The sequence below is a fragment of the Helobdella robusta genome (assembly GCF_000326865.2).
Source record: "Helobdella robusta unplaced genomic scaffold HELROscaffold_1, whole genome shotgun sequence".
Taxonomy (NCBI): Eukaryota; Metazoa; Annelida; class Clitellata; order Rhynchobdellida; family Glossiphoniidae; genus Helobdella; species Helobdella robusta.
The window spans coordinates 13,063,051-13,085,610 of record NW_008703570.1 but is presented as its reverse complement, the minus strand read 5'-3'; the positions used below and the strand labels follow the sequence as shown (position 1 = coordinate 13,085,610).

Genomic DNA, 22,560 nt, shown 5'->3' with positions numbered 1-22,560 from the left:
AACCCTGCCAGACCCTCCTCCAGATCGAGCAAGAGACAGTCTCTAATTGATATGACCGACGGCAGCGGTAAGAACAAAACAAGCAATTCCGTTTTACTTTTTGTCGTTACAAAACTTTGCATCAAGTATAACGTTTTTATTTTTCAGTCTTCGGTGACGACCAACCATCGAGAAAATCTTCTCGAAAACTGAAGAGAAGCGTATCAAACTCCGGCGTGGCTGATGTCCCCGACTACTCAGACGACTCAGACGACGCCCCTGACTACAGTGATGAAGACGATGATGAATACGATGGCGACTACGATCCCGTGGTGAAGAAGAAACGAAGAAATGAAATGAAGAACCCCAGTTGGATCGAGGATAAACGACTTGGCAATGGAGAGATAAAATCTTTAGAAAAGAATGAGATCGTCTTTTTCAAAGTAATTAAATTATATATATTTTTTTTCATAAATTATGGGATGCTTTTTAAAAATGTAAATAATCTTTTGTACTCCAGGATTTGATAAAAATGTACTTGAAGCCATTAATTAAAGATAAAGCGACAGAAGAGAAGTATGCACAGGAATTGAAAGAGCTCAGAAATAAAGTAAGTAACTATTGACAATTATTTCAAACCAAGGTTATAAAAAATGATATTCTAACAACAAATATTACCTACGTTTAAACATCAAGGTTTCTCTTGGATTCTTATTTGCCAACACGGCTTTTGTACTGACTGCATTTGTTTTGCAATTTAACGTCAAAATTGTCTACATCCCTTGGCCGTGTCCAACAAAGGTACAACCAGGAAAAGTAGACCTCTCATATAATTCCTCCACATCCAAAGTGGATCCGTTGGGTTTTATATTCTTACTTATATTCGGGAGCTGTTTAATAGTGCAAGTGTTGGCGATGATCATACACAGATTCAACACATTCCTGCACATCATGTCAACTACCAAGCTGAACTTCTTCAAAAAAGAAGATTCAATGGCAACTCCTCAAGCAATGGTTGAGACGGCAAAACAATTGGGAACCTTGGAAGAACCTGATTATTTGAGCGAAGACATTTACAACCTTGATGAAGAAGAATACGACGACGAAATCAGAAAACCAAACGTACCAAGGTCACTGGCAAAAGCAGCAAAAATGGCGGCTACAAAAAATACAATTACCGGAGTATTTCTGAAAAGGTTAGGAGAGCTTGAATCTAACGGCAGAGGTTACAACGACGAGGATTTCATAAATAACTTGAAAACACATCGCGGATTGAATCAAGCTGTTAAAGATCCAAAGACAAGAATGGCCCTGATGACAATGAGACAAAAAATGACGATAGCACGAAAAACATTTGCAAATCCACCGAATGAATCGGTGTTCGCCGGCAAAATACCATACAAGAACGCTAATTTCTACCACGATCAGAAGAGGAAGAGTAGGAGAGCGAATGACAGCCAGTCGAAAAAGCCACCACTATACAGACCCCACCACGGATTTTCAGGCAGAAACAGTGTATCAGATAGATTGAACAGAGGATCTACTTCCTATCCCAACCAAGTTTCTAACGGATCAACAAATTCTGCTAAGGGATTCCAATTCTAAAACGATGTGTGTGTATATAGACAAACTTTTCTTCTTTCCTATGTTAGACTTTTTATTGTTTTTGTGTTTTTAAAATTGGTCTTATGAATATACCAGGTTTCGAGCTACACACAGGAAACTACCGTGTGTAACATCTGACACGTTCTCGCTATAATTAGTTTATCTACTTATTGTGTTGCACAGAAAGAGAAACACGATTGATGTAGATTTGTTGATATAAAATATCTTCCATTATGAAACATTTAAGAACGTACACATATCATGCAAAGAGAATCGATAATAATAAAAAGTTTAAAACAAAATAGCTTTGATACGTCAAAGAAATGACAGTTACTACTGAAATATTCTTATTGAAATAACGCCAAAAATAAAAGCATTACGCAGGTAATCTCAAATCTCAAAAAAATAGTTTGAAGAAGTTGCCAGCCGAAATGATTTTTATTCAGGCTAAGAGTAATATAACGAAATTAATAAATTAAGATTGGGTTAATTCGTTAAGTTGAAAAAAAACAACAGAGAAACAATCGTCAGATTCAATTGAAAAAGAAAATAGTATTAACCATTATGCTTCAAAAATATTCAAAGTTGAAAAACATAGACATGCATTCACACACACTCACACACACACACACACACACACACACACACACACACACACACACACACACACACACAAACACACACGCACACGATAAAATGCGTGATGAAACAAAATAAAATAAAATGTTACAACAAAATTATATAGAGAAATGAAATGTAAATATATAGAAGAGAGAATTAAAAAGTGATAATTAAAAATTTTGTACCTTGGTTTCCGAAACATGAAAACGACAAATAAGAAGATAGCGTAACATTGGACAAGTACACACACGAACACACACGCACACCGACACGCACGCAGACACGGGCGCTAACAAACACAAACAAACAAACATAGCATGCAAGGACAAAATAAATTTTCAATAAATAATAAAAATTTCCAAGACGACATATATTAAAATTTAAAAAAATCAATTAAGAAATGAGTACACAAAAACACACACACACACACACACAAACATATACACACATATACAAGTTAAAATATAACCACCAGACCTCAAAAACGCGATTAAGCAAAGCAAAGTTTACAGGTAAAACATAAAATACGTAAACGATTCAATACGAAAAAATCAATGCGATAACATAGCATCATAATTTTAAAGAAACTGTATAAATGAAAAGTTAATAAACGACGGACAGGTGATTTTATTATTGAGTAAAATGAGTAAATTATATGCAAATAAATATTAAATTATCAGTATTACGTTAAAACTAATAAATGAATAATAATGTATATATATATATATATATTTATTTATATAATAATGTATCTTTAAATTGTTGATAATACATGAGGAGGAAGACTCAAAGAAACAAATTGCATGTAAGAAAATGATTAGCAAACGCTGAAAATGTCATAGAGTAATAGGCACGCACGCACACACACACACACAATACATGAATACCGTCATAGATAAACCTATGCAAATACATATATACTCACATATATGAAAAAACACACATCAAACATATATACATACAAATAATTGTGAAAACATAACACATTTGCACACAAATAAAATAACATAGATACGCATAGAAATGAACATACATGTACAAACACACACATGAACATACATGTACAAACACAAACACACACACACACACTCACACATGTGCGTGCTTACTGGCAAAAGGTATTTAGAAAAATAATATATAAAGACATGCCATCAAGAAATAATTTAGATTATTATTTATTAAACTGTCCAGGAATAAAATAAAGACAGAAATAGAAACACAAAACTAGACGTTAAAATAAATACTGAATATTATATGAAAAAGAATAATAATACATTTTTTATGACTAATAAAAATCGAATATGTTCGATGAAAATAAATTATTTTAAACTTTGGAACCACCCCCACCAACACCAGTGCCATGGGACTGTTGAAATTGTTCATTTCCACCATTAACTCCAGTGTAGAAGTTATTTCTGCATGGTGGAACGTTCGGTGGAGAGTTTTTCTTCACGTCATCATCGTCCGCTTCACCAAAGACACTAGAACAGCAGCAGCATAATTTTCTACGAATCGATAGAAACGTCTTCCCCGACCAGACCCAAAACCCAGAGCAGATGCCTACGAGCAACATCATCATGTACTTGATCATGAATATCGTAAAATCAGGACTTGGCAGGTAGAAGATGTTCTGGAAAGTGTTCCCCTCGTTGTTGAAACTTAAATCCGCATTTAATCTTTGAAGATCTTGAAGGTGCTGTCCACCGAATTCGTTAGGCATGTAGTTAGCAGTGATCAACGAGTTTTTAGCATCACCGTCGTATTGCTTTCGAAACGAAAGTACAGGGCAAGAGAGGTAGTTGTATTTGTAACATGTCTTCGTGTACCAGGCCATCAACCAATCAGATCTCAGGGTTAGTTCATAAATATGGCAGGCTACCACCACACCAGCTGGTACTGTGTACAACAGACTGAACACCCCAATACGCAGCATCAGCTTCTCCAACTTTTCAGTACCAAAACCCTCCTGCTTCATGGCAGTTCGTATTTTGAACAGCGAGAACAAACCAGCCATCAGGAAGAAGATACCAACCAACAGGTACACGACCAACGGTACGATGACAAAGATGACCAGTGCCTTCTCATCGTAGACCCCCACGTAACAGACACCAACCAAGTTATCTCCCTCTATTTTATCCAGGGCTAAAATGGCAATAACCTGAACGGCCGGTAGTGACCAGGCAATCAAATGGAAGTAATGAGAATTTTTATTGAGGGCCTCCTGACCCCACTTCAGACTGGCCGACAGAAACCAGGTGATGGTCAGGATGACCCACCACAAGCAGCTGGCCATGCTGAAGTAGTAGAGGATCACAAAGACAACTGTGCATAGTTCTTTATCTTTTCCTTGGATGACAACTTTTGATGCTTGTGCATAATCTAGACTTGACTCTTCAGATGAAAACGGCCCAACACAGGCAACATTATTTCCAGTGGCGAAACCGATGATGAATGAGATGGAGACCGCTAGGTAACATCCGGAGAGAAAAATGATGGGTCTTTCTGGGTAGGGAAATCTATCCATATCTACCAAAAATGTAATCAGTGTGAAGAGTGTTGAAATCAGGCAGATGATGGAAGCTGTCCCCACCATGTACCATGCAAAAGCTTTCTTGCTCGCATCAAAAAATGAATCACCATCAAAGGAACATGGCATACCGCAATCTTTAATTTTATTATTGCTAATTTTAATGCTGTATTGATAATTTTTAGGCACTTTCATTTTTGGAAGGCATTGTAAAGGCATTAACTTTTTGTCACCATTTCTATCTAGCGCATTTGTGTGGCCATTGTTTTTTATCTTTGTGTTAGGTTGTCGTTTGTCGAGGTCTTTTAATAGCTGGGTTTTGTTCTCTCCCACGCAGGTAGGCTTGTTGAATTGAGCACAATTCCATGATGGCGGCCACTGATAATTGAACAGATTCATATTCTTCTCACAGGACTGCCTGACTTCTTCACAGAGAGACCTACATGGTGTCAGTATACTGTCCAGATCAGTGCATATTGGGGCGTAGAGGGTGCAGATGAAGATCTTCAAGTAAGGGCTGCAGTTGAATGTGATTAGTGAGCTGAACGTGCTCACTTCCTCTTGGGCATCTTTCTGAGTTTGATGCTTGAAAATGTTGGGCATCATCGTCAGATTGTAGGCCATGTCTTTGCAAACGTCGATCCTGATTGGCTCGCACGCCGGGCGGTGGTCTTCATCTGGACGAAAACTGGAAATTTTGAAATTTGAAGATTTGCCAAACTGAGAGTTGAAAACTTGGCCTTCCCCACTTCTGTTCATCATCACCATAAAAAGGAAGATTTCACAAATCAACACAAACGACAACATGTTTAAATTTTGGGTTCTGTTGTTCACTAAACTTAATATTTTTATTGATTAAATAAAAAAAATTCTTAAAGTTTAAGAATTTTTGTTTAAGACTTAAACAAAAACAACTTGTTATTTTGTGGCTTAAAATTAAAAAACCAATAATCAATGCGCCGTTAAAATAATTAAAAAAATTAGTTTCACATTCGACAAAATTACTTAAATGAAAAAAATACGATTATCCATTAAAATCTATTTGTTAGTGTCACTAATCGCGAAGTTTACCAAGACTCAACTTTTTTCTCTAATTTATTATCGCCCACCAGTGTTCAAGTCGATCGAAACAATGAAACTGAAGCAGCAGAAAAAAGTTTTTAAAACTCTTTATTTGAAAAAAACTTTTTAATTTTTATAAATAAATAAAAATGCAAATTTTTGAAAAATTTTGAATATTTGATTAAATTTATTATTATGTCAAAAATAGTTTTAAAATGACAGCATAACTTTTAAGCATATGATATGGTCTTGAGATAATCAGCTGAATTTGTTTGATTAATTAAATAAAATTGATTATTAATAATAAATATTATTTTAAAACATTTGCTCGCGTTTAACGTTTAGCCAATTTTTGATATAAAAAATATTTTCTATAGGAAAACGTTTAAGCTTTAAACTTTCATGACTTTAGTTAGTTTGAAAAGTAGAAGGTTGTCTGTTGCATTGTCTACCTTTCTTTAATTTAAAGTTTTATAAAAAAAACTCTCAAACTCAGAAATTTTTTTAAAATAAATTGATCAATTTACTCATTAAAACGTAAAAATGCCATCTTGGGGTTTGGCTGGCAAGCTTTTCAAAAACATCAGTGGCTACCTGACTGAAATGAACCCTGCCACTTTAACTGGGGCAATTGATGTCATCATAATAAGACAGGAGGATGGCACGTTTCAGACCTCTCCATGGCATGTTAGATTCGGCAAAATGGGATGTTTCTGGGTCAATGAAAACTCAGTAAAAGTAAGTTCTGATCAAGATTGTGTATTACTAAGATGATAAATAATAAAATGAATTATAAAAATTAATGATTTTGATTTTAATATTAAATATATATATATGTATATTTATATATATATACTTGATTGAAGTGTTTTTTACATGTTTTTCAAGGTTGACATTGAAATAAATGGGAAGTCGGTGGACATGACAATGAAATTAGGAGTGGCTGGAGAGGCATTCTTCCTCCATGATATCAGTGTGGCCTCTGAGGTAAGTTCACTTTTAGCATAGATAGTTTTTTCTTACTATTATTTTAAATCATTTTTTATTCTTTGTAAATTTTGTAATTTTTATCGGTTTATGTAATTGTAATTTTTATGAGTATATGATGTATTTTCAGTTATAACTTTAAAAAGCAGTAGAAGCATAGCTTGCTTGACCTTATCAGAGTTTCTTTATTTTATATATTTCTTTTATTAAAAAATAAAACATTAAAAGTTTAAATTTGTCTTTCCAAGCTGATCAACAACAACAACAACAAGATGAACAGCAACGCAGTAGATAATGCCACCACATCAGTGGATAAAGGCATGCCATTACAAAACAACAACAACAGCAACAACTACGACCTACTGCAGGCACAAAACACGCCACAGCAGCCGCCACAACAACAACAACAAATTGATAGTGTTGATAAAAATTACAACGAAACACCATCATCATCAACAACAACAACAACAACATTAGCAATTGCAACAACGACATTAACAAAAGCACGCAGTTCAGATGATATCATGTTCGAACTTGAATTGGAAGAGAAACAACAATCAACAACCACTACCACCACAACAACAACAACATCAACAACAACAACCACAACAAATGAACAACAGCAACATCGACAATTTCCAATGAACGATGTCGCCATCGAGTTGAATGAAAACCCAACACTACCAAACCTCTCACTGTTGAGATGCAACAGTTGGCCAGACATCTGCAACATTACTGCTGTTGAGACCGACCTGCAACTCAACAACCTGCAACCCTCTGAACTCGTTGAAGAGGAACTTAAATGGTAGTAGAAACCGAAATAATATTTGAAATTAATAATTATAAATCAATCAATCAATCATAAATAATAACAATAAATATTATTAATAATATTAACTGTATTAATTATTAATAATAATAACAATAAATTTTCCATTCTTTCCTATTTATATTAACAATTATAATAATAATAATAATTTGTCATTCTTTGTGTTAAATTTCGGTATAAATTACTAGAAACATTTTTTACATGATAAGTAGAGGATCTCGTTGCGTTCGAACCCTGTTTGTGTAGCATTTGGGGAATTGAGAATCACTTTCTTACAAACACATTCATATTCAGTTAAAAAACAAACATCATCATCAACACCGTCACCAACATCATCATCATCAGCATCGTAGGCTCCCTTCCAAACGAATACCTCAGCCCAATGGCCCAATCCTCAAATAGCCTCACCGCACCAGCTGCAGCAGCCACAACGAAGCCCCTACAGCAGCTACTCACAGCAGCTGGCGACATCGATGACGTCGACTGGAAATGGGGTCAGCTACCTGAAACTGGGTCACATCTTCAGCAACAACATTATCAGCAGCAGCAGCAGCTGCTTCAACAGCAGGAGCAACAACAACAACAACAAAGTATGAATAGTAATGATGTGTATGAATTAATGAATGAATGATTAAATGATTAAATGAATAAATGAAAGAATGAATAGATGAACGAATGAATGAACGAACTAACGAACGAATGAACGAATGATTGAATGAATGAATGAATGAAAGAATGATGTAATTGAATTGTTATTTGCCTTGTTTTTGTTATTTCAAACTGAATAATCTTGTAAACGTTTAATTCTGATCAGAGTTCATTTTCAACTTTTGAACTACTTCTGTGGTTGGTCCAATCATATCGTTTAATCATTTATTCGTTCTTTTGTTTGTTCATCCGTTCATTCATTCATTCATTCATTCATTCATTCATTCATCCATCCATTCATTCATTCACTCATTCATCCATCCATTCGTTCATTCATTCATCCATGTGGTTGGTCCAATCATATCGTTTAATCATTTATTCGTTCTTTTGTTTGTTCATCCGTTCATTCATTCATTCATCCATTCATTCATTCATTCATCCATTCCTTCATTTATTCACCCATTTGTTGGCTACTCATTAACAAATCAGCACGTGGTATAATAAATCAATATTCCCCTTTAACATATGCAAAACTTTTTTCTTTGTGAAGAAGAAAATGAAACCATAAACATCACAAACAACAATCATAACAACAACAACTAAAACCACAACAACAACCACAACAACAACAACCGCATCAACAACTACAACAACAACAACCACAACAAAATAATGGCACAAATAGGACATAGAAATAGCAAAAATTAGCACAATCCATCAATTCATCAAAAACGGAAATACAAAACTGGCAACGACAAACCCTGCTAGACACTCCTTTGCTAAATCTGCGTTCGCTTTTTCTGGTCCTTTCTCTCTGGAACTCTCTACCTCCTTCTCTGACCACTTCTTCACAGCTCACGAAGTTCAGTATAGTTTAGTTTTGCATTCGACATCTGTTCGAAAATTTTCTCAGCAGCGCTGTTGAACATTCCAGAAAGTGCGCTTCAGAAATTAGTTAATCGATTGATTGTTTGATTGATTGGTTGATTGATTGGTTGATTGATTGGTTGATTGATTGATTGGTTGATTGATTGTTTGATTGATTGATTGATTGATTGACTGATTGATTAATTGATTGATTAAACAGACAAATAACATCTCCATAATAATGCAACCGCATTACAAACGAACTAACATAAATCATTCTCACAACTACAGCAGCAACGACAAACAAACAAACAAACAGCTCAGGACAACAACATCACAGTCAGTTATACTACCGCTATCAGTAGTAGTAACGGTAGTATTGTAGCTGGTAGTAGCGGTAGCAGGAGCAACAACAGCAGCAACGACACGAAATCGAAAACAAACAACAGCTGCAGCAAAGATACGAGCAACAACAACAAATTGAAGAGTAATAGGAACAAAGATAAAACACAGGTCGGCATATATTTGGAAGACCTGGACTCTGAAGATCCCGAGCTTGTTAATCTTTACCTTTATAATAAGTTAGTGTTGTTGTTGTTGTTGTTGTAGTTGTTATTAATGTTGATAATAATAATTATAACAAAAACAATAATAATAATAGTAATTAGTTTTCTCTTTTCGTCAGCTCAAAGACGTTGTACCAACACCAACACCACCAGCAACAACAGCAAAGCCAAAACCATCTAACCGTCGACAACAACAACACCAGAGGTGAAAGTGAAACTGTTTCCGGAGGATTCCCAAATTTTCAGTCGCCATCGTCACTTCCGGATTCTCCGGTTTCGTTTTCCAAGGAGGATGTCGTGAGGATGAGAGTGAGGGCCAAGTCCTGCTCAGCTGATAATGAGGAAGAGTATTTGAAGTTTGTTGTTGTTGTTGTTGTTATGTTGTTGTTGTTGTTGTTGAGGTTGTTGTTGTCGTTATTGAGGTTATTGCTGTTGTCGTCATCGTTGAGGTTATTGTTGTTGGAGATGTTGCTGATGTGATTGATAATGTTGCTTTACCTTTGTCTTTTTTTTATGCACCTCTGTCTAGCGCGGAATTGCTTAAATGTCATTCTAGAGCTATAGTTAAACTTTCGTGCCACAAAGGCTGTCCTATCTACACGACCAATACCACACACGCCACACGACGTAGACACACACATCCACACGACACGATGTACAAGCACACCATCATACACGCGTATCGTATAATAATCTTGAGTTTCGAACAGACAGTATTCGAACCAGGCCATCGTGCAATACTAACCCGGAACATGGCACTTCTACCGACTGAGCTAACTCTCCGACCAACATTCGCGATAATGTACCGCTAGCACTCGTGACTACAGCATCGCCTTATTAACCATGTAACAAACAGTTCCAGAAGACTATCAACCCTCCAGGATCTACAACCGCCTCTTCCGTTGTCGCAAACTCAACTACCACCACAGCCACCATCACAACAGACTCAGTCGTCATCATCGTCCTCATCATCACATTTCGGTGAAATAAAGTTGTCGCTATGTGGTGGGGGGCTCGATGAGATGGCGTGTGAGAGGTTTGAGAAGGAGTTGGTGACCCATGAGGCGCTGTCTGCCAATCCAAATTTGCTAAACAATCCTAACCTTGTCGTTAAGCTAGATGGAAAGTTAGCTACTTTATTCGTTCGTTTCTTCATTCATTCATTCATCCATCCGTCTATTCATTCAATCGTTCATCCATCCTTTTATTCATTTACTCATCCGTCCATCCATCCGTTCATCAGATATTTCAAGTGGGCGGTCGCAGCCCCCATGATCATGTCAATCCTCCTCTTCAATCAGCCCCTAGCTGATGTAGGGAATTATATTTTCGATTTCCTCCATAATTATAATTATAATTATTGTTGTTATAATTATAATTATTGTTGTTATAATTATTATTAATATTGCTGTTGTAGTTATTATTTTTATTATTACCACCGTGACAGTCGGCCAAAGATCTCCTCATTAAGACTTACATGTCGAAGAAAGAACGGCGTGGGTGGTTAGGTGGGTGGTGGGGTGGAAATAAGGAAAAATCTCCTCACTCTGCCCAGGAATCGTCACCCCCTCCGGCCCCCACACTCCCTCCCACATCGTCGTCGTCGTCTCGGAATCCAGAATTAGTGAAAGATGGCGCTCATGTGGTTGTTAATATGGAGGGCACACTTGGAAGCGGGTGGGTACCTATATTTTTTTTCAAATTTCTTTCTCTCTCTCTCTCTTTTTTTCTCTCTTTTCTCTCTTTCTCCCATCTTTTTCTTTCCATCACCTCGTGCTTCTCCCCCCCTTTCTCTCCCCCATATTTCATTTTTTTGACTTATTTTTTTGGTCTCTTGTTCTTTTTTACTCTTTTACATTAAATATTTAATTTTTCCCAGTTTGCACCAATCAACTGACTATCTCTCTCTCTCTCTCTCTTTCTTTCTCACTCTCTCTTTATCTCTCTCTGTCTTACTCTCTTACTCTTTTTTTCTCTTTCTGACTTTCTTTCATGTTCTCTCTTACTCACTCACTCACTCTCTCTCTCTCTCTCTCTCTCTCTCTCTCCCTCTTTACTTTGTTATTGACACTCATATAATTTATTTTTTCAGTTTAACTTTATCAGTGAATCAGTCGATTCTCTTCATCTCTCTTTCTCTCTTTTACTTTCTCTCTTTCTATCTTTTACTTTCTCTCTCTCTCTCTCTCTCTCTCTCTCTCTCTCTCTCTCTCTCTCTCTCTCATCTCGACCTACATTATTTTATTTTGTTTCAGTTTGACCGCCTCGACAGCAGACAAGAGTACAACAACAGCAACAGCAGCAGCACCAACAGTCAACGGTACCAGCTGCCAGCAAAAGTACTTCAAATCGCTCAAGATCACTTCTGATCAAATTGTAATTATGATTATTATTATTATTATTATTATATTATTATCATATTATTATTATTATTATTGTTGTTGTTATTGCTGTTGATATTATATACAACCATAATGATGTTTGGCATAATTGAATTCATTTTGATATTTAGATATAAATAAATATGAATTCGTGTGTTTGCTTGTTTGCCAAGCACTTCAGCTGACACGTCTGTCGATTTGAATTAATTTGTAAGGAGTAAGTGAAAAAAATTAACACTAAATGTCTTTCTCTCCCTCCCTCTTTCCCTCCCTCTCTCTCCCTTTCTTTCTCTCCCTTTCTCTTTCTCAGTTTTTCTTTCTTTTTCTCTTTCTGTTTTCTATCACCATGTGTGCACCGCTCAAAAACACTTTTATTCACATACACACACGTACCCAGAAACAAACTCACACACACGCGCACGCACGCACATTTTCATTTAGACTACTGGCTGTAAAAATGTTGAAATTAAAAATTTAGAAGGCGGACTGCACGCCAAATGAATATTTATAAATATCTCTTTATTTCTCCTTTTTCTCTCTTTTTATTTTCTCACACATACATACGCACACACAAACACACACAAACACAAACACACACACACGCACACAACAGAGGAAGTTGAACCTGAAGGATGGACTGAACGATGCGGTGTTCTCGATAACCACAAAGTACCAGGGTACCACCAAATGCACCTGCTCCATCTTCCTTTGGGATTGGAATGATAAGATAGTTGTCTCAGATATTGACGGAACGATCACCAAGTCTCTGGGTTTTTTTTCCTCTATTTTTGACAAAAAGTTTTATGAAGAATTATTTTAAAGTAGAAAATAGATGCGTGCGTTAGCTTGTTTAAAATAAAAATGAATTATATTATGTATGTGTGGGTTTGCTTGTTTGCTTGTGTGTGTGTGTGTGTGTGTGTGCGTGTGCGGGGTTGCATTTGTAATATTTTATTAACGGTAATTAATAACTCTCTTAATTGTTTAATTGCATAATCAGGTCAGATGTATTGGGTCAAGTTTTGCCAATCATAAGCAACCTCTTACCGACAGTCGCCACTGATTGGTCGCAGGTAATTTATTGAAAATTGAAATAATGTTTTCCTATTGGTTGGAAATTCGACGTTAAGCTTCTCCCATCAACATATCTTCACGTTTCAAAGTTGATTTTATGTTTCAAAAGTTAGATCCATTTGTAGATCCTGCTGTTTTTTTTATAAGGATTAGGATAAAAATTAGTTTAAACATTCATTCATTCATTCATTCATTCATTCATTCATTCATTCATTCATTCATTCATTCATTCATTCATTCATCCATTCATTCGTTCATTTGTTCATTCGTTCATTCATTCAAATAATTAATTAATCAATTAACCAATCAATCCAGGTAGGAATTGCCAATCTCTACACCTTGATCCACCAAAACGGGTACAAGTTCATGTACCTGTCGGCTCGGGCCATAGGGCAGTCCCATTACACAAGAGAATATTTGAAGGGTGTCCGACAGGGAGATTACAATCTGCCCGTAGGGCCCCTCCTCTTGTCACCGTCATCACTTAGGAGTGCTTTTCATAAGTTTGTTCATTCATTCGTTAACTGATCGATTGATCGGCTGATTGGTTGATTGATTGATTGATTGGTTGATTGATTGATTGATTGATTGATTGATTGATTGATTGATTGATTGATTGATTGATTGATTGATTGATTGATTGATTGATTGATCGATTGATCGATTGATCGATTGATCGATTGATCGATTGATCATTTGATTGATTGGTCATTTGGTTGGTTGATTGTATGGAATGGTGAAGAAAATAATGATGCCTACAACGACAACTATAGAGAGGTAATAGAACGCAAACCAGAGGAGTTCAAGATCCACTGCCTGAGGAACATCAGACAGCTCTTCCCACAGACTTCCACCAATCCATTCACGGCCGGTTTCGGAAACCGGATCAATGTTATTATTATTATTGTTATTATTATTATTACAATGTTGGGACCGTTATTATTGTTATACTCATGAATATTAACGAATACTCATGAATGTTAACAAATACTCATGAATATTACAGAATACTCAAGAATATTAACGAATATTCATGTATATTAACGAATACTTATCAATACTAACAAATACTCATGAATATTAATAAATACTTATGAATAATAATAAATAATCATGAATACTAATAAACATTCACGATTGTTAACAAATACTCATGAATAATATCAAGTACTCATGAATATTAATAAATACTCATGAATATTAATGAACACCCATGAATATTAATGAATACTTAGGACGTGTGGGCTTACACGACGATCGGGGTGCCAAAGTCTCGCATATTCATCGTCGATCACACAGGCAAGTTGAGGGTTGAGAAGTCTACCTTTACCTCTTCGTTAGTGATTGTATTTGTTAGGTTATATATTCTGTTTGGTATTTGTCGTTATATTTTTCTTTGTTATTAAGTCTTTTGTCAACGTCCTACCTCGGGAAACCGGGTCTCTGGACGCAAAACGAAGATTGATTGATAGATTTAGTCTTTTGTCAATGTTTTACACACACTCATAGATACTCCAAACTAAGCGACATAGTGGATCAGTTATTCCCATCTGTGGCCGTGGACACAGAGTACAGCACTTTCAACTACTGGCGCCGCGATCCCAGCCTCACATTCGGGAAGCTGTTTGACGAAGAGGAGGCTAAGAAGTTTCTGACCGCTTCTACTACGTTCTCTTCCTTTTCCTCTGCACCCACTTCCGCCTGGGGTTCCAGAAGGAAAACAAAGTCGAAGTAGTTCGGCGGTTGATTTGATTGGTTAGCTGGTTGAGTAAGTTGATTTGATTGGCTGGTTGAATGAGTTGATTTGATTGGTCGGTTGAATAAGTTGGGCGGTTGGTTTGGTAAGTTAGCTGGCTGGGTAGTTGATTTAATTGGTTAGTTAATTGAATAAGTTGAGTGGTAGATTTAATTAACTAGTTCGTTGATGAGTGTGTGATTGATTGATTTGGTTGGTGGCGAAAAGGCAGAAATCTCCCAAGAACTTTCTCACTGATTGATTCCATTACATTCTCTTCCTTTTCTACGTTGCCTTCTTCCGCATGGGTTCTGTGAAGAAAACTTATAAGTTAAAGGAGTCGAGTTTTTAATTAGATTGATAGACGTTGATTGATTGGTTGATTGATTGATCGATAGATTAATTGATTGATTGGTTGATTGATTGATTAAATGATTGATTGATCGGTCGGTCGGTCGATCAATTGATTGATTAATTGATTGATTAAATGTTTGATTGATCATTACTGGCTTTTTTTGTTATAGAATACAATGTTATAAGATAGCGATGATATGACTGCTGATAAATTGATTTATCTTCATAACTGTTTTTCTCATTAGTTTATCGATGTTATTTATTATTAATTAATTAATTAATTAATTAATGCATTCATTCATTTATTTTTGTTTATTCATGTCTTACTTTATCTTGTGTTTTTTCATCATTTAGTTTTCGTTCAAATCGTTCATAAATTAATTATTTTTCAATATTACCAGCATCAACTATACTACTACTACTACTACTACTACTACTACTACTACTACTACTACTACTACTACTACTATTACTACTACTATTACTACTACTACTACCACTACTACTACTACTACTACCACTACTACAGCAATAGTTGTAGTAATAGTATTTTTATATATACTACTTTACTACTAATTCTACTATTACTACAACTCTTTCTTCAAGTACTTTTACCACTTCTACCACAAATATGGCTGATACTACTACAGCTACAACTACCACTAAGGATACAACTACTTCTAATTATAACAATACTAAAATCCATGATAGCACTAGTATTACATGATTTTTTTTAACCGAGTATTATCAAAGACGTCATATATTTTCGTTGTATATCTTGTTCTATTTAATATCTTTGATTGACACACGCACACACACACATACGGGTACAAACACACACACATACATATTTATATATATATGTATCATATATATATATATATATATATATATATATATATATATATATATATATATATATATATATATATATATGCATGTGTGTGTAAATGTGTGTATGTGTGTGTGTGTGCGAGTGTGTTGTATTTATTCTAGGTAACTGATGAGTTGTACAAATATTTCCATAATAATAAATGTAAAGAATAAGAATATTAACAATAACAACATTCATTAATAATAATAATTATTATTTTTATTTTTATCATTATTATTTTCCAACCATGTGTGTCACTTGATTTTTCTTCTGTTTTTGTATTAAAAACATATATAACTTCTTTTCGTCGAAAACTTACATACACACACACACACGGGCACATACATACATACATATATACTTACATACATACATACATACGTACGTACATACATACATACATACATACATACATACATACATACATACATACATACATACATACATACATACATACATACATACATACATACAAACATAAATACACTTACAAACATATACAAAAATACATACATACAAAGTTTTGCATGTGTATAAAAAATTCTATAATGGTGCTTATTCGCGTCAATTTTCAATCACAATTAGATCATTTTTCCAATGGTTTAAAATTAATTTAAATTATTAAGAAATTAATAATCTAATTTTTAATAAACTAAAAAAGAATTAATAAATAATATTTAACTATTTTTTAGAGTTATCATAATCTTATCGCATAAATGTATCCATTTTAATATTTTCTTTTAAAATATCTAGCATAGATATGTTTGTGCGTGTATCTTATTTGAAATTTTTTGGATCTACTACTCCATATTTCTAAACAGAAAAGCTTTTTTCGGCATTCCTATACCATCTTCGGTGTTCGAATACGTTTTGTATGTGGCCAGATGCTCAAGTATGTATATACCGTATCTCTACAATGTTAATCCTTTGTATGCTCAAGTATGTACTGTATTTCTAATTACAATTTTAGTTCAAAACTATGGTTGTTGTTGTAATGCGAGATTCCAACATTGCTGCCCGAGATTTGCCTAGTAATTAATTTTAGTTTTGAACTACTAGACAAATCTTGGACCACAGTGTTGAAATCTCACATCACAATGAACAACCATTGTAATTTACGAATTTACGACTAGCCGAATCAATACTCACAGAAAAAAGACATCCGATAATAAACAACCAACAACGGGCAATTGCAATCCTTCCCACTGAGAAATTTAGAAACAGAGGAAAGAATCATCGATAATGAAAACACGTAAAAGTATCATATCGCACAAAGTTGAAGATTGAAAAACTAATTGAATGATCGTTAAGTATTCACATTGAAGCAACAAGGAATCAACAAAGTAGAGACACAGTATAAATATATACTTGAGCATCTGGCCACACACACAACGTATCAATTCGAACACCGAGGATGGTATAGGAAAGCCGAAAAAAGCTTTTTTGTTCTACATTGTTTAAATGTCCTATCATGCCTAAAATAAATGGAAACGATTTACGATCTAACGTTAGAAAAATTGAAATTAAACAATATATATATATATATATACATATCTGTGTTAGTCGTCTGAATTCAAATGATTTAAAATCGTTATTTAATCAATTTATTATTATTTTTGATTTTAATTTGACACCATTCTATATACCTTATTTTGGATTTTATTTCAGACCTGTATTCACGTGACTTCGATGAATTTTAAAAAACTGACAACAATAATAATGAATTTAACAAATAACAAGAGTTGTAATAAAAAAAAATCAGTAACAATGCAGTAATAATACTTATGCAACGAGTTCGTATACTTGCACCTGCCTACCTAGGTTACTCATACTTACACGCACATACATTCACACGCACACGCACATACATTCACACGCACATACACTCACACGTACATAGGTACAGACATACGCGCATACATAGGCACATAGATAACTATCATCAACTAACAACATACCAAAGGAAGTAGCCGACCTTGACCTTTAAAATACTTCTTGCTTAGCGTTCATCTCATTATGCGATATCAAAGATGACGACGATTGTGACTACTGACCTAACTAATTGAAGTACTAAGGAATTTTTTAAATATTTTATCCGTTTACTTTGCGATCCAGTAATGATAATGATTCTACAAAAACGTTGCGGTTCTGATGACGATTCTACTAAAATGTATAAGAAAAATGATAGATGATTTGATTGGCTATAATGTTAGATCAAATCAGCCAATCAGAGAGTTTCGTAAGTTGATAACTTTTTTTAAATTATTAACGTAACAAAAATTTTCATTATGAGTTTAATAAAGTATTCCTTTCATAAAACAATGACATAAAAATTATTAAGATAGGATGGGTAATTCGTTGAGAAATCGTCGGCGGAAATGACGTCATTTTAACAGTAGTTGTTAACTAGACGGTTTAAACTTGAACATTCTATCTTTCGTCAGGCATTCAGTGCGTTGTTCCATCTCTAACAAATTGATTTTACCAAATATTATATGCACACAAAACTAAATAAATATATATTTAGTTGTTATTTAGTTGTTATATATATTCAAATTGTTATATATTTACACGTTTAAATTTTACAATTGTTGTTAAGTTAGGTGTGGTGCTAAATTATTTTGAATTCTCTCAGAGGAAATCTCATCATATATAAAAATAATATACCTTAAGATATATATATATATATATATATACAGTTTTCAAGAAAATCAATCGCGTTAATACAATTATTACATATATATATATTATACATTTATACATTAATTTTTCAAGTTTTCTAATTAAAATTTCATTATAATTATTTAATTTATTAATTATAAATTAAATAATATAACATTATAATTATTTAATTTTAATTATTGTTCATGTTTATTAATATAAACAAGAACAATTTACTGACACATTTATATATATATATATATATATATATATATATATATATATATATATATATATATTAGCATCATTTGACTAGAATATATATATAGAAATAATTAATAATATTCATTCATTCATTAGTATAGAAACTATTTTATGTTTATATAAAAAGCACAATATGGTGTATCCAACAGCCAACCGGTTTGATTAGCATCAGTTGTTTTTAAGACTGTACACATTAGGATGTAACGATATAACAGTGATGATGGACTTTTCCAAAAAGGTTTTTATTACAATAAAACTCAATGAAATAGACACTGGATCTCAACTGCAAATGTTATATATATAATATACATACATACATCTATATATATATATATATATATATATATATATACAATATAGTTACAAATAAGAGTTTAGAATCTAGTAGGGGCATATACAAAATGTATAGGATATAATGGGAGACATGAGGCATTTAAAACAACCATGATGGTGAAAATTATGAATGTATGAATGAATGAATAAATGAATGAATGAATGAATGAATGAAAGAACGAACAAATGGATGAACGAAAGAACGAATGAACGATAATAACTGATTTATAAATGAACTAAAATCAGTTCGAAAATATTACACAGATGAACGAATGATTGAAAGAATGAATAAATAAACGAATAAACGAATGGATTAAAGTTTGGAAAATGAATGAATGAATTGGAAAATAAATGAATTAATGAATAAATGAACAAACGAAAGAACGAATGAATGAACGAATGAAAGTTTCAATCAATTTATACATATAAAAATCACTGACTTTGTATTAAAGCCAAGATAAAACCACCTTACACATTCGTAAAATACATTGTGTAGAATAACGATTATTTAGTAGGGCATAATGGAATAAAAAAAATTTTTGTAAAAAATTAAATTTAATCTAATATGTAATAAACATCACGCACACATGCACACACACACACACACACAAACACACACACACACATATTATCCTAAAAACGATTTTGTATAATTAAAATTATTCTATAATAAATATATCAAAATAAATAAAAGCTAAAATCTGTCAAGTTTTACCATTATAATTAATATTTAGAGTCTAAAAAAATTATTAAGACTTGAATAAACCAGAAAATTTTTTTGATTATAATTCTAATTATTATTTATAATATTATTTACAACATTATGACCATTATTATTATTATTATTTATATCATAATTTCCGCAAAAAAAAACTTAAATTTTAATAATTATTTTTATTCCTCTTCATGTTATCAGTCATCATGAGTGATGGGTGGGGCTCCTCCGTCATTAATTCGACCTTGACCCAGTCATGCCGGCGGCTCGACATTCGAACGCCCTCAATGACTGCCCTGACGTAGTGTTCGTCGTCGAATGTGGCGGCCATTTTGACTGGCTCGTTGGAAAATCCATGCTTCTCCTCTACCAGTCGAAAAGCTTCCTTCACCGAGTCAATTAACTTGAATAAACCTGTTTTTGTTTGTTTGTTTGTTTGCTTGTATGTTTGTTTGTTTGTATGTTTGTTTGTTCGTTTGATGGTTAAATTAAAAGGCTGAAAAAATTAATTTGTGTGTAGGTTTGGAAATAATAATGGAATGAGTGGTTGGTGGATTGGTGGAGGGTACCTTTCATGTGTGGCACGGGGATGCTTGCGATAATTTGCTCCATCACCCCTGTTTTCTGATGGTCCAAACTGTCGGGGGCGTCCCTGTGTATCGTTTCCTCCTTCAAACTCTCCAACTTTTGCCCAAAAAGGTCTGACCCCCGAACAATTAGGCGACCTTTTGATCCACAGACATACAATTCTTGTTGGTAGTGATTGCTTGCATGGCTGTTGATGCATATCGTCGCAAAACATCCATCTTGGAACTCCAGCATGAAGTTGCAGAAGTCGTCGCTGGTGATTTCTCGAATGCCATTTATTTTGTCGGTCTGTTTGGTGAATGTTTTAACGACACCCTGAACTTTTGTGCATCTCTTGTCGATGAGGAATGAGATGATGTCGATGAAGGAACTGCCATACATGTTCAAGACACCACCACCCATGTTCTCATCGCATAACCAGTCGTAACTGCTTTTAATTAAAGTGGGACAGTGAACTCTAGCTTCACACACGTTCACCGTACCAACGTAACCATCATTTATTGCTTGTTTCATCTTCGCAAAACAGGGTAGGAAGCGAAGACCATTGCACATGATTGACATGAGCGAAGGGTAGTAATCGGCACCATTCACCATCCTTAGTGATTCTATCTGCGTGGGTCCGGCAGGAATTCCGCATATCACGTGCTTACCTATTCCTAGCGCTTTTACGGCAATTGGGGACTGCGAAAGTGGAGGACAATTGATGAAAACTAAGTCGACATCTTTGTGGAGAAGTACCTGGTCTACTTTGTTGGTGTGAAACTTTATATCCAAATCGCGTGCACACTCCTCGGCTATCTCTTTAGTTCGTCCCCAAATCGCTTCCACTTTGAAGCCACAACTTTTTAGAATGGGAACGATGCACCTGACGGTCACTCCGGTGCCGAACACCCCTATTCCAGGCAGCTGAACGTTAGACGAAGACATGACTTGCAATTACTTTTTCAAATTATTTTTTCATTGCTTTTAAAATTCAATTTCTTTAATTTTATTTTCACGCTAAATTGACTTATTTTGTTTAAAAATTACAAATTTAAAAACCGCAGAACTTGTTTCGTTTTAAAACATTTTTCACTTTTAGCTTTCACTTTTCATTATAATTAAATATGAGGAGGCCAACAATTAAAAAAGTTTTTGTACTTCATTTAAATACTTGCTTCACTCCATTTGCTTAGGTAGAATACTGACACACTCCGGTCAGTAAAGCATCATCATCCTCAAATTATTATTTTTATTAATTTTATTTTTCAAATTAAACTTTACAATATGATAAAACTTGTTGAAAATATTTGAAGAAAGGATAACAAATAAAATGAATATGCAAAAAAATCTCAGCAGTGCATAACAAACATAAATTTTAAAATATGATAAAAGATGCATTGCTGTTTTTGTATTGCAGATCAGTCACCCAAACAAAATAGTCAATCAACAAATCAATCGACCAACCAACCAACCAACCATCCAACCAACCAACCAACCAGCTAAAAAACCAATTAATCGACCAACCAATCCACCAACCAACCCACCAACCAACCAATCAACCAGTTAATCAATCAATCAATCAACCAGTTAATCAATCAATCAAACAATCAATCACTGTTGCTTTCATCGTCAGCATCATCACTTCCAACATCCATTTGGTCAGAATGAAATGAAATTTGACTGGAGTTAAAATACGGACTGTTGTTGACGTTGCCGCTACCGAACGTCGAGTGGTAGTGTGGCTGTGGTGGCTGAGACTGAGTTAGGCAGCAGGGCTCGATGACGGGGGTCCAAGAAAATGGCGGAAATAAAAAATGGGAAGATTGGTGACTGCCGGATGGGTAGGTCTTCTGAAGGTAACTTTCCGCTCTTTGCTTCTTCCATTTTGTTCTGTGTCGAATCAGTTTT

General features: G+C 34.3%; 5 protein-coding genes across 5 annotated transcripts in view; 3 read left to right on the top strand and 2 right to left on the bottom strand.

The window, feature by feature from the left end:
• HELRODRAFT_159811 (hypothetical protein) overlaps positions 1-1,584 on the top strand; it is a gene marked incomplete at both ends in the record, with an annotated part of 7,430 nt that extends 5,846 nt beyond the window's left edge. Inside the window, 3 exons of the mRNA XM_009011652.1 lie at positions 195-422; positions 500-589; positions 676-1,584. Coding sequence (XP_009009900.1) covers positions 195-422; positions 500-589; positions 676-1,584 — 1,227 coding nt within the window. The remainder of the gene's footprint in view (positions 1-194; positions 423-499; positions 590-675) is intronic.
• Positions 1,585-3,529: 1,945 nt separating this feature from the next.
• On the bottom strand, positions 3,530-5,491 carry HELRODRAFT_63277 (hypothetical protein; the record flags this gene model as incomplete). The annotated part of the gene is made up of 2 exons (XM_009011651.1): positions 3,530-3,815; positions 3,945-5,491. 2 exons carry the CDS (start codon positions 5,489-5,491, stop codon positions 3,530-3,532), a joined length of 1,833 nt encoding a protein of 610 aa, XP_009009899.1.
• An 846-nt stretch (positions 5,492-6,337) lies between these two features.
• Positions 6,338-6,802, top strand: HELRODRAFT_62962 (hypothetical protein; the record flags this gene model as incomplete). Its single annotated transcript, XM_009011650.1, has 2 exons — positions 6,338-6,526; positions 6,683-6,802. The coding sequence occupies 2 exons, from the start codon at positions 6,338-6,340 to the stop codon at positions 6,800-6,802; spliced, it is 309 nt and encodes a 102-aa protein (XP_009009898.1).
• Positions 6,803-12,031: 5,229 nt separating this feature from the next.
• Positions 12,032-14,414, top strand: HELRODRAFT_133867 (hypothetical protein; the record flags this gene model as incomplete). The annotated part of the gene is made up of 6 exons (XM_009011649.1): positions 12,032-12,067; positions 12,686-12,842; positions 13,093-13,145; positions 13,462-13,649; positions 13,920-14,037; positions 14,382-14,414. Coding segments are annotated over 6 exons (585 nt in total), but the record flags the coding sequence as incomplete, so codon positions are not given.
• Positions 14,415-19,257: 4,843 nt separating this feature from the next.
• On the bottom strand, positions 19,258-21,754 carry HELRODRAFT_184878 (hypothetical protein). The gene is given in 3 exon segments (XM_009011648.1): positions 19,258-19,361; positions 19,372-20,496; positions 20,652-21,754. The coding sequence occupies 2 exon segments, from the start codon at positions 21,595-21,597 to the stop codon at positions 20,249-20,251; spliced, it is 1,194 nt and encodes a 397-aa protein (XP_009009896.1). The 5' UTR covers positions 21,598-21,754; the 3' UTR covers positions 19,258-19,361; positions 19,372-20,248.
• Between the last annotated feature and the right edge of the window lie 806 nt (positions 21,755-22,560).

Bases quoted from the DNA above. Each gene is read 5' to 3' on its own strand.
- HELRODRAFT_184878 (XM_009011648.1), bottom strand. From the start codon at position 21,597: ATGTCTTCGTCTAACGTTCAGCTGCCTGGAATAGGGGTGTTCGGCACC. The intron at 20,497-20,651 runs GTACCCTCCACC...AAACAAAAACAG, and splicing joins CCCCGTGCCACACATGAAAG to GTTTATTCAAGTTAATTGAC.